The 18,201-nt window shown below is 55.6% G+C and overlaps 1 protein-coding gene across 1 annotated transcript; it reads left to right on the plus strand.

The window, feature by feature from the left end:
• Positions 1-461: 461 nt before the first annotated feature.
• MBOAT7 (membrane bound acylglycerophosphatidylinositol O-acyltransferase MBOAT7) lies at positions 462-18,112 on the plus strand. Its single transcript, XM_039467026.2, has 8 exons — positions 462-897; positions 1,737-1,815; positions 1,900-2,029; positions 3,015-3,141; positions 6,185-6,344; positions 8,201-8,561; positions 10,333-10,509; positions 17,106-18,112. The coding sequence occupies exons 2-8, from the start codon at positions 1,740-1,742 to the stop codon at positions 17,491-17,493; spliced, it is 1,419 nt and encodes a 472-aa protein (XP_039322960.1). The 5' UTR covers positions 462-897; positions 1,737-1,739; the 3' UTR covers positions 17,494-18,112.
• The last annotated feature ends 89 nt before the right edge of the window (positions 18,113-18,201 follow it).

Raw genomic sequence — 18,201 nt, forward strand, 5'->3', positions numbered from 1 at the left:
CGCCGCGGGAAGTCAGGACCTTCCCCTCCCAGGCCTGGAGCCCCGCCTTCTTCCCGCGGTGGCCCCCTTGGCCCCCCCACATCGAGCGCACCTCCCCCAGCCGCTACTCGACTTGGGAACTTGATCATCACCCCGACCCCGCCCCCTAGGCGCACGCCGTTCGCCGGGGTTCCGCCCCTTTGAGGGCAAGTCGCTTTCGTCCCTCCCCTTTGTAAATATGCTTCCGTATCTGGCGAACCCGTTGACTCCGCCTATCATCCTAGCGTCACTGAAACCCAGCTATCTACGAAGTAAACCGAAACTTGTGGCCCCACCCACTTCCGGCCGAGTGTGGTTCCGCCCACATCAGAACGGCGACCCTGACTCGACTGTCTCCGAAGAAAGCCGAAACATGTGGCCCCGCCCACCCCGACCCCAGCACTCGGTTCTCGACTATCTCCGAAGTGAGCGGAAGTTTGTGGCCCCACCTCCAGTGAACTCAAACTCCCGACTGTGCCCGAAGGAACCCGAACGGAGACCCTCATGTCTCCTGCTACGCTCCAGACCCCGCCTCCTTTCCGGATCCTGTCTGTTCCTCTTCGGGCCCACAGCTTTTGGCTCCTCCTCGTTCCGAGCCCGAAGCCCCGCCCCTTCACGTACTCGGAGCTCGGAGCCCATTGCAGACCCGGGCTCGAGTGCCGCTGCCGGCTCGCGCTCCTGGAGCCCGCTCCCGGGCTCCTTCCCCGCCGCCCGGGGCCCTGACCGTGGCCTCATCCCCGGTCGGATCCGCGGGGCTCGGCGGGCGCCCCGAAGGAGCAGGCGGCGCGGGGGCGCACTGGGCGGGGGAGGCGTGGCCGGAGCCGCGGCGGCTCGCGGACTGGGACTGCTCGGCCGCCTCCTCCCCGGCGGGCGGCTCAGGTGGGCCGGGGTGGCGGCACCCAGTGGCAAGGCGGGGGTCCCACGGTGGCGGGGTAGCTGCGGACTGGCGGGTGCGGGGCGGCCCCGGGTGCGCGCTGGAGCTCGGGGCTGGCGCAACCGCCTGTAGCTTTGTCGGGAGTGGGATCCGACCCACGCTGGGGTGCGCGGGACATGCTGGGCCTGGGCCTGGGGAAAGGAGGGGGCTCCGGTCCCCGGATTCTCAATAGGAGAGGGGTCTGGAGCTCCAAAGGGGTTGGAGGCTGGAGCCCCGGGCTCCTCTGGGTGCTCTCGAAGGAGAACGGCTGGGGGGTACGAATATCTGGTTTCACAAGGGCTGGGGGCCGGGGGATGGGGGATGCAAAGAGAGGGGTCTGGGCTCCTGGATCCTCGCTGGAAGAAGGGGCTCGGAGGTCTAGACTCCTGGGCTCTCGAAGAGGAAGGGTCCGGGAGGGGTGCTGCTTCTGGGTTTTTTAAGGAGGGGCGTCTTCAAATCTGGGTCTCCAGCATGGGTGCAGGGAGTAGCTTTGATTCTGCGTTTGAAAAGGTGGGGCCTGGGTGCTGGGAGAGCCCCACGCTTGACTGCGTTCTCAAAGGAGAGGAGGGCTGGAGCCCTGTGCGCCCTCAAAGGAGAGGGGTTGGGGGTGGATTACTGTCTCCTCCACGGAGGAAGGAGCTGGAGTCCGGGCTCCTAGGTTCTCAAAGGAGAGGCGTTGAGGCCTGGACTCCGGAATCCTAAAAAACTGGGGTCCAGAGGGCTGGGTTCCTGGATCCTCGAAGAGGGAGGAGGCAGGAGGCCTGGATGCCTGGGTTCTCACAGTGAATCTCTGCCCCTCCCCCAGACCATGTCTCCTGAAGAATGGACGTATCTAGTGGTTCTTCTTATCTCCATCCCCATCGGCTTCCTCTTTAAGAAAGCTGGTGAGTCCGGTTCCCTCCCCAGTGGAAAATAAGGGGGGGACCCTCTGGAAGGTTCCAGGCTTATGCTGTCCCTTCCTCCTGCAGGTCCTGGGCTGAAGAGATGGGGGGCAGCCGCTGTGGGCCTGGGGCTCACCCTCTTCACCTGTGGCCCCCACACTTTGCATTCTCTGATCACCATCCTCGGGACCTGGGCCCTCATTCAGGCCCAGCCCTGGTGAGAATCGGAGGGAGGGAGTAGGGGAGAGGAGGGGGAGTGTAGGAGGGAGGAGGGGAGAGGGTGAAGCAACCTGTTTCCTCTTTGTGTCGTTCTCAGTTTCTGCCTCATCTCTGGCTGTCTTGTTGATCAGTTTGTTTCTTTGTGTCATCTGTTTCTTTTTCTTTTCTTTCCTTTTTTTTTTTTTTTTTTTTTTTTCTTTTTTGAGATGGAGATTCACTCTTGTTGCCCAGGCTGGGGTACAGTGGTACAATCTCAGCTCACCGCAACCTCCACCTCCCCCGGGTTTAAGCCTCAGCTTCCTGAGTAGCTGGGATTACAGGCATGCACCACCACGCCTGGCTAATTATATATTTTTAGTAGAGACTGAAATAAATAAAAAGAAAAAGAAAATGGTTGTAAATTACAAGTAAAAAGTTTAAACAATAAAAATTTTTTAAAAAGAGACTTTTTTCTCCATGTTGGCCAGGCTGGTCTCAAACCCCTGACCTCAGGTGATCCGCCTGCCTTCACCTCCCAAAGTGCTGGGATTACAGGCGTGAGCCACTGCACCTGGCCTTCATCTGTTTCTCTTTCTCCCCTGCCTTCTGTGTTTGTCCCAGTCTGCTACCTCTATGTCATGGGGAGAGAAGGACGGTGTGTCTGCTGGCCCCGCCACCATTCATATTCATATCCACCCCCCTCTTCTTGAGCTCTGGACCTTGGAAATAAAGAAAAAGTGAAGGATTGCAGGGTCTTCACCCGAAGCTCCTCTGAACCTCATTCTTCTCTGTCGCTGTGTGTTTCTGTGTGGCTGAGCCTCTTCTCCCGTTTCAGTCATACTCATTCCATCCCTACATCTACCCTCCAGTCCTCTCTCTGCCCTTCTGTGTTTCTGTCTCTGAACGAATGGGGAGAGCTGGGGGAGGATTGGTGGCTGGACTCGGGGAGAGGGAGGCCAAGGCTGAGACCAACACAACACAACGAGTCTCCTGCCTTTGCCCAGCTCCTGCCATGCCCTGGCTCTGGCCTGGACTTTCTCCTATCTCCTGTTCTTCCGAGCCCTCAGCCTGCTGGGCCTGCCTACTCCCACGCCCTTCACCAATGCGGTCCAGCTGCTGCTGACGCTGAAGGTCAGACTCGGGGTTCACTACTCCCCTCCAGCTGCTCTTCGGGATTTTACCTCCCACACACCCTGGGGGTGGGACATCACCCCACCTGCTGCCCTGGGGTAGGGTTCCCCATTCACATGCCCCTGGGCCGGTCTTCACCTCTCAGCCCCTCCTGGGGTGAAGAAATAGCCCATGGAGGGTAACAGTCAGTGCCATTGAGTGCTTGCGGTGTGCCAGAGGCCCAGCTGGGTGGTTTACCAACATGCTCTCCTGGAATCTCTGCAGCCAGCCGTGTTGCAAAGGAGAAAAACCAGCCCTGGGGAGAAGGTACATGGTGAAGGGTGCAAAACTAGGACGGACACCCAGGTCTGACTCCTAATCACCTGGGAAAAACGGGTGAATACAGACTCCCAGGGCCCACCGAGACCCACAGAGTCATGGTTTCCTCCTGGCGGCTTATCAGTGAACACAGCGGTCATGCTAGGTAGGCAGTGGCCTCCCCAGCATTCAGTGTTCCCCGCAAGAGCTTAGCAGTGGCAGGAGTGGGCTGGGCGAGAGGGGTTAGAGGAGGAGCATTTCAGGCCGTAGGAACCACGCGTGGAGGGGAGCAGGCTGGGTTCCACAGGCTGCACCAGCCACATCAGCTTTCTAGGAAGAGCAGAAGGGAACCGGCAGCAGGGCTGAGACCGCGCTAGGCCTGGCCAGCAACTGTGAGGACTTTGCACTTTCCCTTGGAGGACTGAGTGCTGTTGGGAGAGGGGATTTTTGGTTTGCTGCCAGAAGATGCGATGTGACCAGTTTTAGATGTTTAAAAATACTCATTCTGGGCCGGGTGCAGTGGCTCACACCTGTAATCCCAGCACTTTGGGAAGCTGAGTCGGGTGGATCACCTGAGGTCAAGAGTTTGAGACCGGCCGGGCGCGGTGGCTCAAGCCTGTAATCCCAGCACTTTGGGAGGCCGAGGCGGGTGGATCACGAGGTCAAGAGATCGAGACTATCGTGGTCAACATGGTGAAACCCCGTCTCTACTAAAAATATAAAAAAATTAGCTGGGCATGGTGGCGCGTGCCTGTAATCCCAGCTACTCAGGAGGCTGAGGCAGGAGAATTGCCTGAACCCAGGAGGCGGAGGTTGCAGTGAGCCAAGATCGCGCCATTGCACTCCAGCCTGGGTAACAAAAGCGAAACTCCGTCTCAAAAAAAAAAAAAAAAAAGAGTTTGAGACCAGCCTGACCAACATGGTGAAACCTCGTCTCTACTAAAAGTATAAAAATGAGCCAGGTATGGTGGCGCACACGTGTAATCCCAGCTACTGGGAAGGCTGAGGCAGGAGAATTGCTTGAACCCAGGAGGCAGAGGTTGCAGTGAGCCAAGATTGTCCCACTGCACTCCAGCCTGGGCTTCCCCAGGTGAGATGCCATCTCAAAAAACAAAAAAAAAGAAAGAAAGAAAAACACTATTCTGGGTGCTGGAGGAGAACTGAAGTGGATCAGGGCAAGATGGGATGGAGTCGGATAAAGGAGGGTCCCTCTATCTGAGTCCAGGTGACAAACTGTGGGGGGCTTGGTGCAGGCTGTCGGCTGTGGGTAGGTCAGTCAGAGTTGCAGCAGGAAACCCCGCGTTTAGCATGGTCGGAGGAGTGGCCACGGTGCGGGCAGGATGTAGAGGAGCAAGAAGGGACAGTGCCTGAACCCCAGACCTGCAGCAGGAGCCCTTCCCAACCGTAGGCCCAGGGAAGTCGGGCAGGTTGGGGTACCTGGATGGAAAAAGGGTTGTGTAGGCTGGTGCAGCGCCTCATAATCTAATCCCAGTGCTTTGGGAGGTGGTGGTGAGAGGATTGCTGGAGGCCAGGAGTTTTTGACCAGCCTGGGCAATATAGCGAGACCCTGTCTCTACAAAAAAGATATTATTATTATATTTTTTTCTGAGATGGAGTCTTGCTCTGTCACCCAGGCTGGAGTGCAGTGGTGCAACCCCTACCTCTTCCAGCAGTTCTCCTGCCTCAGCCTCCCAAGTAGTTGAAATTACAGGTGCCTACCACCATGCCCGGCTAATTTTTATATTTTTAGTAGAGATGAGGTTTCACCCTGTTGCCCAGGCTGGTCTCAAACCCCTGACATCAAGTGATCCATCTGCCTTGGCCTCCCAAAGTGCTGGGATTACAAGCATGAGCCGCCACACCTGGCCCTAAAATTATTTTTTTTTTACGAGTGCGTAGAGCCACCCACCTTGAAGTGATCTGTCAAGGGTGATGGCCAGCCCAAGGCCATCTCACTGGAGAGTGGAAGCCCCACCTTCTACTGCCTTCTCCCTCTCTCCTGTCATCACACATCTCCAGCCAGGGCTTTCTGTTGACGACCCAGCCAGAAGCTGGAAGACAGAGCCCTGTTGATGTAGGGTCGACCTTGGGACTGGCAGGAAAGGGTGGAGAATACAGGGTATTCAGCTCATTAGTGCAGACGGAAAGAGGCAAGACTCAAAACTTAAGGGATTTCAAGGCGGGCAGATCACTTGAAGCCAGGAGTTTGAGACCAGCCTGGCCAGCTGAGGCATGAGAATTGCTTGAACCCCTGGCAGGCAGAGGTGGCAGTGAGCCAAGACCGTACTCCAGCCTGGGCGACAGAGTCAAACTTGTCTCAAAAAGAAAGAGGTTAAGGGATAGGATTTGGGGAGCGAGGGAGGTTTTTGGTGGCCTATTGTTTGAGGGGAGAGACTAGAAGAGGATCTGCCTGGTGGGTGAGTAACATCGTCTTCTGTTTCCAGGGCGTTTGAGGTGCCTAGAGACATCCAAGTATCAATGCCAATAAGCTATGACCTGGATAGGTCTGGGGCTGGGTGGGTAGTATCTATCTAAAGCTCTGTGATTGCGTGAGAGCAGGTAAGGATGGGACAGGGAAAGGGAATGAGTGCCTGGGACTGAGCTCTGGGGAACACTCCTCGCTAGAGGCCTTACACACAACCTAGGAGTGCCCAGCACCCCGTGGCTGCAGAGGGCAGCGAGGGAGATGGGTGTAGGGAAGGGCCCAGAGTCTGACCTGGTGCCTTGCCCACCCCCTCCCACCCAGCTGGTGAGCCTGGCCAGTGAAGTCCAGGACCTGCATCTGGCCCAGAGGAAGGAAATGGCCACGGGCTTCAGCAAGGGGCCCACCCTGGGGCTGCTGCCCGACGTGCCCTCCTTGATGGAGACGCTCAGCTACAGCTACTGCTACGTGGGAATCATGACCGGTGAGTCGGCCTGCTGTAACGGCTCTGCCGCTCCGACGCTCTGTCTCCCGTGTCTCCCTCCACCCTGGGTGCCTGTTCTGTGTTCCCACCCTGCCTGGGGCCACCTCCATCTTAGCGTCCACTGCGGTGAGAGTGGACATGTATCTGGATCCGTCTCACACCTCCGCTGGACCAGAAGAGCTTTGGGGCGGAGGCTGGCTGTGCTCAGCCTAAGTGATCCCTTGCTGTTCTCCTTACAGCTTATTGGCAGCAAAGAGAAGAGATAAAGGAGGCAAAGGTCTATGTAAACCTGATGTTTTTGTCGCCCAGACAACAAATATTCACAGCTTAGGGTCTACTTGCAGTTTAAGGGAATATTTTTCTGCTGGGCATGGGGGCTCATGCTCATAATCCTAGCACTTTGGGAGGCTGAGGCGAGAGGACTGCCTGAGGCCAAGAGTTCAAAGTCAATCTGGCCAAAAAAGCAAGATCCCATCCCTTTTAAATAAATAAATAAATAAATATAAAATTAAAAGGGCTGGGTGTAGTGGCTCATGCCTGTAATCCCAGCACTTTGGGAGGCTGAGGCAGGTGGATCACCTCAGGTTAGGAGTTTGAGACCAGGCTGGCCAACATGGAGAAACCCTGTCTCTGCTGAAAATACAAAACTTAGCCAGGAGTGGTGGCACATGCCTGTAATCCCAGCTACTCGGGAGGCTGAGGCAGGAGAATCTCTTGAACCTGGGTGGCGGAGGCTTCGGTGAGCTGAGGTGACACCATTGCACTCCAGCCTGGGCAGCAAGAGCAAAACTCCATCTCAAAAAAACAAAACAAACAACGAACAAAAGCACAACTCTTGGCTGCTTTGATTCTGTAAAAAAAAAAAAAAAAATACAATTCCCTGACTTAATTTAGTATATCCACGGAGTTGGACAAACATGACCACTGTGTAGTTATTTTCACAACAATGTCACACCCTGCAAAGAAACCCCATATCCATCATCCCCCAAACCTCCATCCATCTCTGGAAAGCACTAATTGACTTTCTGTCTGTAAAGATTTGCCTATTCTGGACATTGTGCTCATAAATGGAGTCCTACCACCTGTGGTCTTATTTATTTTCATTTCATTTCTTTTTTTTTTTTTTTTTTTTTTAACTTCCCACACTGTATTGACCTAAATGTGTTCTTTTGTGAACATACGAAAATTTTGACTCTGGTCCCTTCTGTGAATCACGCTCCTTCCTCCCGAGGCCAGACCCCCATCACGTTACAGCTGAAGTGCCACAGCTACCTTCTAGTTTCCTTCCTGCCTTCCTCCCTCCCTCCCTCCCTCCCTCCATCCCTCTCTTCTTCCTTCTTGTCCTCCTTCCAGCCTTCCTTTTGTCACTGGCTGGAACTCCGTAGCACAGTCACTGCTCACGGTAGCCTGGGCTCAAGCAATCCTCCCGCCCCAGCCTCCCCAGTAGCTGGGATTACAGGTGCCTCCACCACACCTGTCCAATTTTCATGTTTTGTAGTGACAGGGTTTTGCCATTTTGCCCAGGCTGGTCTCGAACTCTTGGGTTCAAGCAGTCCTCCCGCCTAGGTCTCCCGAAGTGCCGGGATTCCAGGCGTGAGCCACCGCGCCCGGCCCCCTCTAGCTAATTTCCTGTCACTGTCCCTCTGAGTCCTGTTGTCCCCCCATCTCTCGTTCCTTGTCCCCATCTCTGTGGGTCTCTGTCCCTACCCCTGGGCTTTCCCCGGTGCCCAGTCTCTGCCTCTCTTTTCCTCTTCCCACCTGCCCTCCAGGCTCCTGCTCCTCCTCCTCCTCCTCCTGCAGACTCGAGCTCTGCCCACTTGCCCATCTGACCGCTGCCCTCCCTCCCTGACCCACAGGCCCGTTCTTCCGCTACCGCACCTACCTGGACTGGCTGGAGCAGCCCTTCCCGGGGGCCGTGCCCAGCCTGCGGCCCCTGCTGCGCCGCGCCTGGCCGGCCCCGCTCTTCGGCCTGCTGTTCCTGCTCTCCTCCCACCTCTTCCCGCTGGAGGCCGTGCGCGAGGACGCCTTCTACGCCCGCCCGCTGCCCGCCCGCCTGTTCTACATGATCCCCGTCTTCTTCGCCTTCCGCATGCGCTTCTACGTGGCCTGGATTGCCGCCGAGTGCGGCTGCATTGCCGCCGGCTTCGGGGCCTACCCCGTGGCCGCCAAAGCCCGGGCCGGGGGCGGCCCCACCCTCCAATGCCCACCCCCCAGCAGGTCAGGCGGCGGGAGGGAGGCTTCCCAAGACCCAGCAGCCCCCACCTCCAAGGGCTGGCTCTGCCCCTAGCAGGGAGGAGAGCGGGGAGTAAGGGGACAGGGTTACCACCTTTTGTTAGCTGTCGATAGGGAAAAAAACCCTGGTACTGACAGATGCCCCTTGTTGCTAGCGCTTGTCACCCCGCAGTATGGTGAACTGCCCCGTCCCCCCCGTTGCTAGGAAAAGGTGGTAACTTAGCATCCCTCTGCCACCCCTCTGTTGCCACGGAAGTGTCACCCCCAGAACCAGATTGTTCCTGCTTGCTGGGGATGCCATCGTTTGGTAGTGGTGGGTCACCCTCTATTGCTAGGGAAATGGTTACCTAGCAACCGAACGCCACTCTTTGCTAGGGAAACAAGATCCCTAGCAACAGTAGTTCACCTCCTTCTTGCCAGAAGTTTTGCTGTGTTGCTGCAGATACGGCGCCCCCTGCACTGCCCCTCTGTTTCTGGGAGCTAGCCCTCCTCCCTCCCATGGGATGTGGTCACCTAGCTGTGCTCTGTTTGAAAGGAAATAACAGTTTCAAATTCCCAACTGCTGTTACCCAGCAGAGCTGACGCCATTCCTAGCAACTCCAGTTACACTGTTGCTAAGGAAGTCAGGCCTCCCCCTGGTGACTATGGGTTGACCCTTGTCTTCAGAGAGGCTGCATCCCCCAGCACTGGCATCGCTAGGCAAGTTGCACGGCCATAGCTGTGGGCTCTCTTGTGGCTGAGGAAGGATTGCCCCTGTGTTGCTAGGGAAATGGCACCCCGGGCAACCAGGAGCAGACTGCCCTGGTGTTCCCGGCAGCTGCAGTGAGCCTTCCTCCAGGGGCTTGGACTGTGGCGGGGGCAGCAGCCTGTTGGTGTAAATGATGAACTATTCCCTGCTAGGGTTGTGCCATTCCTAGTCGAAAACTGCCATCGGTTGTGAGGGTAGTAACACCCCCACATGAGTTTATGACCACCGCCCCCATCACCATGCCCTGACCCCCAGCTGCTCTGGAGGATGTCGCCCCCAGAACAGCCAAGCAGGAATTGAAGGCTTTGCTAAACCCTCTTGGCCCGCACTCCTCAAGGTGGCTCCCCTCCTGTCATCAGAGGCCACCAGGTCTTCATGTGGGCCAGCGTTTCCCACTGCTGGGGCTGTTGGCACGAGTGACGAGAGAGCCACTGTATTGCTAGCGGTGACACTTCAACATCACTGGGACCAGGAAAAAAGCCCTTTTCTAAAAGCCTTTCTAAACATCCTAGGCCTTGTTGCTAAGGAATGCCTTTTCCTTAGCAACAGAGATCATTGAGACCCCACTGGCGACTGGAACATCTCCCTAGCAACTGTGAAGCACCCTGTTATTAGGGAAGATACTTCCCTAGTAACAGCAGTGTCCCAACAGTTTAGAAGGGACCGTCCTTGGAGGCTTCTCTGAATATACTGAGCTTGGTTGCTAAAGGACTCATAGCTTAGCACTCAGCTCTTCAAGGCTTTTCATGGCTGTGGCAGGCCCTGTTAGTTACCAAAACAAGAAGAACCCCATTGTCGGTGAACTGTACCACCTGGCCCGCCCGTTCTCCCCGCGACAGGCACCCCCTGGGCCACCCTCCCTTGTCGCCCTAGCAAATCTGACAGCCAGAGGGCCGTTACCTGGCCAGGATCCCTTCCTTAGCATCCGGGGCTGGGACACTGGCAGGCGTCGGGAGGGGGCCTGGCTGAGCTGCATGTCTGTCCCCCACCCTCATCCTCCACCCCCAGTCCGGAGAAGGCGGCTTCCCTGGAGTATGACTATGAGACCATCCGTAACATCGACTGCTACGGCACGGACTTCTGCGTGCGGGTGCGCGATGGCATGCGGTACTGGAACATGACGGTGCAGTGGTGGCTGGCGCAGTACATCTACAAGAGCGCGCCTGCCCGCTCCTATGTGCTGCGGTGAGTGAGCCCGCGCAGCCTCGGGGACGGTACAGAACTGCATCTCCCAGCAGGCCCCAGGGCAGCCTACAGCTTCCCTGGCTGGGCCCCTGCCCCGGAGGCTCACGGGAGTTGTAGTTTGCTTAGTCTGGTTTTGCCCTGCCTCTAATTAGTGGCAGCACCCTGGGGTAAATAGTTCCCCGTCCTGGGGCCTCAGTTTCTACTTCTGTAAAGTCAGCCTTACTCCACAGAAGCAACGTACTGAGGCTTGTGGACTCAATAACTAGCCCTCCTGGAATTTCAGCCGTCCAGGTTATGGAGAAACCTTGAGGAGTTAGTTGACCTCTTGGTTGCCTCGAGTATTAAACGGAGTTCATGCTTTTTATTACTGGTTTCATAGGTAGATAAAAGGATTAAATGCGATAGAATGTGAAATGTATTTAATGTGAGGCCTGACAGGTAAGTGCCTATCTATTAGTTTTTATTGTGTTTCATTCTTCCGATATTTCTTGAGTGGAGACTCTGCTAGACGTTGTTTTTGGTGCAGCCTCAGAAGTAGAAACTCATGGCGGCGCTTTGGCTCACGCCTGGAATCCCAGCACTTTGGGAGGCCGAGGCAGGCAGATCACAAGGTCAAGAGATGGAGACCATCTTGGCCAACATGGTGAAACCCTGTCTCTACCAAAAATACAAAACTTAGCTGGGCATGGTGGCGTGTGCGTGTAGTCTAAGCTACTCGGGAGGCTGAGGCAGGAAAATGGCTTGAATCCGGGAGGCAGAGGTTGCAGTGAACCGAGATTGTGCCACTGCACTCCAGCCTGGCGACAGCGAGACTCTCTCTCAAAAAAAAAAAAAAAAAAAAAAAAGGCCGGGCGCAGTGGCTCAAGCTTGTAATCCCAGCACTTTGGGAGGCCGAGGCGGGTGGATCACGAGGTCGAGAGATCGAGACCATCCTGGTCAACAAGGTGAAACCCCGTCTCTACTAAAAATACAAAACATTAGCTGGGCATGGTGGCACGTGCCTGTAATCCCAGCTACTCAGGAGGCTGAGGCAGGAGAATTGCCTGAACCCAGGAGACGGAGGTTGCGGTGAGCCGAGATCGGGCCATTGCACTCCAGCCTGGGTAACAAGAGCAAAACTCCGTCTCAAAAAAAAAAAAAAAGTAGGTGGTTCACGCCTGTAATCCCAGCAGTTTGGTTGGCCCAGGCAGGTCAGTCACTTGGTCAGGGCAATATGGTGAAACCCATTCGCTACAAAAAATACAAAAAGTTAGCTCGGTGTAGTGACAGGTGCCTGTTGTCCCAGCTATACAGGAGGCTGAAGCAAGAGAATCACGTGAACCCGGGAGGTGGAGCTTGCAGTGAGCTGAGGTCACCTGGGCGACTGAGTGAGACTTCATCCCCAAAAAATAAAATAAAGGTGGAAGGGGAAGACCCGGCAGGAGGAAGTTTTGGGAGTAGGTAGCATGAGGAAACGACTTGAGTTGAGTCTCATTTACTTTGAGATGACTGTTAGATTTCCAGCCGGGGTTACTGGGTAGGTAATTATGTGATTCTGATGCTCATAGGAAAAGTCACTCTTTTTTTTTTTTTTTTGAGACGGAGGCTTGCTCTGTCACTAAGCTGGAGTGCAGTGGCATGGTCTCGGCGCACTGCAACTTCCACCTCCCGGGTTCAAGCGAGTCTCCTGCTTCAGCCTCCCAAGTAGCTGGAATTAAAGGCACACGCTACCATGCCTAGCTAATTTTTTTGTATTTTAGTAGAGTTGGGGTTTCACCAGCTTGGCCAGGATGGTCTTGATCTCCTGACCTCATGATCTGCCCACCTCGGCCTCCCAAAGTTGGGATTACAGGCTTGAACCACTGTGCCTGGCTACGAAAAGTCACTCTTAAAAGTGGACACTTGAGTGGTATCAGGTGTAAATGATGCTTTTTAAAATTTATTTGTATTTATTATTTTTGGACACTTTGTCACCCAGGGTGGAGTGCAGTGGCGTGAATGTCAGCTCACTGCAGCCTCCATATCCTGGGTTCAAGTGATTCTCCTGCCAAGTAGCTAGGATTACAGGTGTGCAACACCACGCCCAGCTAGTTTTTTTTTTATCTTTTAGTAGATGTGGGGTTTCACCGTGTTGGCCAGGCTAGTCTCACACTCTGGGCCTCAAGTGATCCACCTACCTCAGCCTCTCAAAGTGCTGGAATTACAGGCATGAGCCACCAAGCCTGGCCAAAGTTTTTTAATTAACTTTTTGTTTGTTTGTTTGTTTGTTTGTTTGTTTGTTTTTAAAAGATATATAAATGGGGTCTCGCTCTGTTGACTAGGCTGGTCTCAAAGTCCTGGCCCCAAGCAGTCCTCCCATCTCAGCCTCCCAAAGCGCCAGGACTGCAAGCGTGAGCCACTGTGCCCGGCCAGGTATAAATGATACTTAAAAGCTCTGGGGCTGAGGCCACATCAAAGCCCAGAGCACCTCAATGTTTAGACAAGTGCTTCTCAACTGGCGGGAATTCTGCTGCTGCTGCTGCACCCCCAGGAGACACGTGGCAATCCCTGAAGACATTTTGTTGTAACTGGGAGGGGCTAGGGGCATGGAGTGGGTGGAGCCCAGGATGCTCCTAAATACCTTACATGCACAGGACTCATCCTTGTTTATCTTACACTCTGGGGGATGGGGCAGTGGGCGTTTTTTGGTTTTCTTTTTATTGTTTTTTTCTTGCTCTGTCACCCAGGCTGGAGTGCAGTGGTGCGATCTCAGCTTACTGCAACCTCCGCCTCCTGCGTTCAAGCAATTCTCCCACCTCAGCCTCCTGAGTAGCTGGGATTACAGGCGCCTACCACCATGCCCAGCTAACTTTTTGTTTTTGGTAGAGTCGGGGCTTTACCATGTTGGCCGGGCTGGTCTTGAACTCCTGACCTCAAGTGATCCGCCCGCCTTGGCCTCCTAAAGTGCTAGGATTACAGGCGTGAGCCACCACACCCGGCCAACGGGCCAACAGTTTCTTATCACTGGGTTATTTCTGTGCTTCAAACACCCAGATGTGTCTGAGGGACAAGTCAGTGTCTGTGGCAGTAAACACCTCCCTCAGGCCGTAGCGGGTGGCAAAGCTCACTGATAGAGACACAGATGGAGAGTGAGATGGACAGCGATTTCTCTGTGGCTGATAAAGATGGGGTCAGAACCTGCATCTGTAGGTCTTCAAGGGCTAGGGGATTCAATTTATGGGTATAGAAGGAGAGGGGAACACATGTCTGGTCCCAAAAGAGGAGGGGACCACAGCTGGAGATTCCCAAGTCTTCAGGAGGCAGGAATTAGATTCTTGAATCCCTGAGGGAAGAAGAGGCTCGGACTCAGAACTGGGCCCCTGAAAAGAAGAGTGGAGAGAGACTCCTGGGCCCTGAGGGAGGAAGGGGGACAGGCTTCCGAAATCCTGAGTTCCTGAAGGTTCTATAGAAGAATGGGAGGCTGAGGAGTCCTGGTTTCTCTTCTTTTTTAATTTTTTTTTTTTTTTTTTTTTTTTTTTGAGACGGAGTTTCGCTCTTGTTGCCCAGGCTGGAGTGCAATGGCGCGATCTCGGCTCACCACAACCTCCGCCTCCTGGGTTCAGGCAATTCTCCTGCCTCAGCCTCCTGAGTAGCTGGGATTACAGGCACGCGCCACCATGCCCAGCTAATTTTTTGTATTTTTAGTAGAGACGGGGTTTCACCATGTTGACCAGGATGGTCTCGATCTCTCGACCTTGTGATCCACCCGCCTCGGCCTCCCAAAGTGCTGGGATTACAGGCTTGAGCCACCGCGCCCGGCCCACTCTTTTTTAATTTTTAATTTTTTAATTTTTTTTTTTTTTGAAACAGTGTGGCACTGTCACCCAGGCTGGAGCGCAGTGGTGTGATCTTGTCTTACTACAATCTCCGCCTTCTGGGTTCAAGGGATTCTCCTGCGTCAGCCTTTCAGCCTCCCAAGTAGCTGGGATCACAGGTGCACACCAACACGCCCAGCTACTTTTTTGTATTTTCAGTAGAGATAGAGTTTCACTGTGTTGGCCAGACTGGTCTCAAACTCCTGACCTCGTGATCCACCTGCCTTGGCCTTCCAAAGTGCTGGGATTACAGGCATGAGCCATGGTGCCCGGCCTTGTTTTTCTTTTCTTAAATACAGGTGAAGTCTCACTGTGTTGCCCAGGCTGGTCTTGAGCTCCTGGCCTCAAGCAACCCTCCCACCTCAGCCTCTCAAAGTGCTGAGATTACATACAGGGTGCAAGGCACTATAACCTGGTTCTGAAGAACCAGAAAGCCAATGGTCCTCCCATCCCAAGATACCAGGAGTTGGCCAGGTGCAGTGGCTGACATCTGTAATTCCAGTACTTTGGGAGGCCAAGGTGAGAGGATCACTTAAGCTCAGGAGTTCAAGACCAGCCTGGAAAACAGCAAGATGACATCTCTGCAAAGAAAAAAAGATTTATTTAAAAAAAAAAAAAAAAAGACGGCCGGGCGCGGTGGCTCAAGCCTGTAATCCCAGCACTTTGGGAGGCCGAGGCGGGTGGATCACAAGGTCAAGAGATCGAGACCATCCTGGTGAACATGGTGAAACCCCGTGTCTACTAAAAATACAAAAAATTAGCTGGGCATGGTGGTGCGTGCCTGTAATCCCAGCTACTCGGGAGGCTGAGGCAGGAGAATTGCTTGAACCCAGGAGGCGGAGGTTGTGGTGAGCCGAGATCGCGCCATTGCACTCCAGCCTGGGTAACAAAAGTGAAACTCCGTCTCAAAAAAAAAAAAAAAAAAAAAAGTGAGGAAAGATGGGTCTGGGCCTTGGAAGAAGAGGAACATATCTACTGGGCGCAGAATAAGGAAGGCCCACAGACCAGGGTCTTCATGGGCCAGGCAGCAGTCTCAAATGTTAGCAGGCATCGAAGTCACCTGGAATACTTGTTACCGGGAATTCTTCTGGGTCCCAGCCCCAGGGTTTCTAGTGCAGGAGGGGTGGGGACAAGGATTTGTGTGTCTCACAAGTTCTCAGCCAATGCTGATGCCAGACCTTAAGAATCACTGGGGCCCAGTTCAGTGGCTCATGCCTATAATCCCAGCACTTTGGGAGACCGAGGTGGGCGGATCATCTGAGGTCAAGAGTTTGAGATCAGCCGGGCGCGGTGGCTCAAGCCTGTAATCCCAGCACTTTGGGAGGCCAAGGCGGGTGGATCACGAGGTCAAGAGATCGAGACCATCCTGGTCAACAAGGTGAAACCCCGTCTCTACTAAAAATACAAAACATTAGCTGGGCATGGTGGCGCGTGCCTGTAATTCCAGCTACTCAGGAGGCTGAGGCAGGAGAATTTCCTGAACCCAGGAGGCGGAGGTTGCAGTGAGCCGAGATCGCACCATTGCACTCCAGCCTGGGTAACAGGAGCGAAACTCTGTCCCAAAAAAAGAAAAAAGAGTTTGAGACCAGCCTGGCCAACATGTTGAAACCCCCACCTCTACTAAAAATATAAAAATTAGCCAGGAGTGGTAGTACATGCTTGTAATCCCAGCTACTCGGGAGGCTGAAGCAGGACAATCCCTTGAACCTGGGAGGCAGGTTGCAGTGAGCCGAGATTGCGCCACTGCGTTCCAGCCTGAGCCACAGGGCAAGACTCAGAAAAAAAAAAGAACCCATGGGCCCAACAATTAGACTTCTTGGTCCTGGGAGAGGAAGGGCAGTGGAACATAAAATGGTCAATCTTTAAAGGAGGAGATGGCCTGGGATACGACTGTGGGATGTGTGTGGAAGGATCCCTGAAGGAGACAGCAGCCTATAGCCTCCTCCGCCCTCTGGAGCTAGGGAAAAGGGGGCATGGGTTTGAGCAGGGAGGGCCTGGAGCCTGGACTTCTGGGTCTGAGGGAGCAGGGCTGGGGCCTGGACTTCTGGGTCTGAGGGAGGAGGGGCCGGGGTCTGGACTCCTGGGTCTGAGGGAGGAGGGGCCGGGGCCTGGACTCCTGGGTCTGAGGGAGGAGGACCCGGGGTCTGGACTCCTGGGTCTGAGGGAGGAGGGGCCGGGGTCTGGACTCCTGGGTCTGAGGGAGGAGGACCCGGGGTCTGGACTCCTGGGTCTGAGGGAGGAGGACCCGGGGTCTGGACTCCTGGGTCTGAGGGAGGAGGGGCTGGGGCCTGGACTCCTGGGTCTGAGGGAGGAGGGGCTGGGGGTCTGGGCTCCTGGGTCTGAGGGAGGAGGACCCGGGGTCTGGACTCCTGGGTCTGAGGGAGGAGGACCCGGGGTCTGGACTCCTGGGTCTGAGGGAGGAGGGGCCGGGGTCTGGACTCCTGGGTCTGAGGGAGGAGGACCCGGGGTCTGGACTCCTGGGTCTGAGGGAGGAGGACCCGGGGTCTGGACTCCTGGGTCTGAGGGAGGAGGGGCTGGGGCCTGGACTCCTGGGTCTGAGGGAGGAGGGGCTGGGGGTCTGGGCTCCTGGGTCTGAGGGAGGAGGACCCGGGGTCTGGACTCCTGGGTCTGAGGGAGGAGGGGCCGGGGTCTGGACTCCTGGGTCTGAGGGAGGAGGGGCTGGGGGTTCTGGACTCTTGTGACCAGGGGGCAGAGGGCACTGGGCACTGGACTGGCAGGTCCTGACTCCCAGCCCCTCCTCAGGAGCGCATGGACCATGCTGCTGAGCGCCTACTGGCACGGCCTCCACCCGGGCTACTACCTGAGCTTCCTGACCATCCCGCTGTGCCTGGCTGCAGAGGGCCGGCTGGAGTCGGCCCTTCGGGGGCAGCTGAGCCCAGCGGGGCAGAAGGCCTGGGACTGGGTGCACTGGTTCCTGAAGATGCGCGCCTACGACTACATGTGCATGGGCTTCGTGCTGCTCTCCATGACAGACACGCTTCGGTACTGGGCCTCCATCTACTTCTGCATCCACTTCCTGGCCCTGGCTGCCCTGGGGCTGGGGCTGGCGTTGGGTGGGGGCAGCCCTGGCCGGCGGAAGGCAGCCTCCCAGCCCGCCAGCCTCGCCCCGGAGAAGCTCCGGGAGGAGTAAGCTGCCAAGACGCTCCCTCTGCCAGCGGGGCCTGGGGACTCTGTGAACCAGGCTGCTGTCTCCTCCCCAGAAGGAGTCCTTACCTTGGCAAGGGTCCCGGAGAGAATTTCCTCTTCCCCAGCGAATACCCTGCCTGCCACTGAAGCAGACTTGCCCTCTGCCCAGGGGCCTCTAGTGGCCACTCCCCTTCTACGAAATCCAAGACTCGTCCTGACGAGAGTCTCCCTTGCCCCTGCTCCAGCTTCGGGGTCTCCAGAGAGCACTGCACTTCCCAAGAACAGAAGGGGCCTATGGGCGGCAGGTTTGGGCAAATTCCCTTTCTGTGTCCACAGTGTGGGGTTGGAGCCTGGGGGAGGTCCTGGGAGTGGGCAGCCTCTTCCTTGTGTCCTTCGCTCCGCCTTTAGCTCATCATGCCCATATCGCAAACTTGGAAGCATAAGCTTCCCATTTCACAAAGGGGAAACTGAGGCACGGATGCGCAGGCCAGGGGACTGCCACCCCACGGCTTACGTCTGAGCCACCTTGGGGCCCCAACGCTCCTGGCTCCCTCTTCTCATCCCTTGGCCTGTGACAGGTCACAGTGTGTAAATCTTTCCCAATAAAGTGTTGCACAAACGCATCGTGTCTGTGCAAGTATCTGTGGGTGACAAACGCCGCGAGTCCCAGGTGAGGTACAGCTGCCAGCCTGGCCCAGGAGCCAAACTGTCA

Source organism: Saimiri boliviensis, chromosome 14, assembly GCF_048565385.1.
Source record: "Saimiri boliviensis isolate mSaiBol1 chromosome 14, mSaiBol1.pri, whole genome shotgun sequence".
In the NCBI taxonomy this organism is placed as follows: Eukaryota; Metazoa; Chordata; class Mammalia; order Primates; family Cebidae; genus Saimiri; species Saimiri boliviensis.

Bases quoted from the DNA above. Each gene is read 5' to 3' on its own strand.
- MBOAT7 (XM_039467026.2), top strand. From the start codon at position 1,740: ATGTCTCCTGAAGAATGGACGTATCTAGTGGTTCTTCTTATCTCCATC. The intron at 1,816-1,899 runs GTGAGTCCGGTT...TTCCTCCTGCAG, and splicing joins CTTCCTCTTTAAGAAAGCTG to GTCCTGGGCTGAAGAGATGG. The intron at 3,142-6,184 runs GTCAGACTCGGG...CCTCCCACCCAG, and splicing joins AGCTGCTGCTGACGCTGAAG to CTGGTGAGCCTGGCCAGTGA.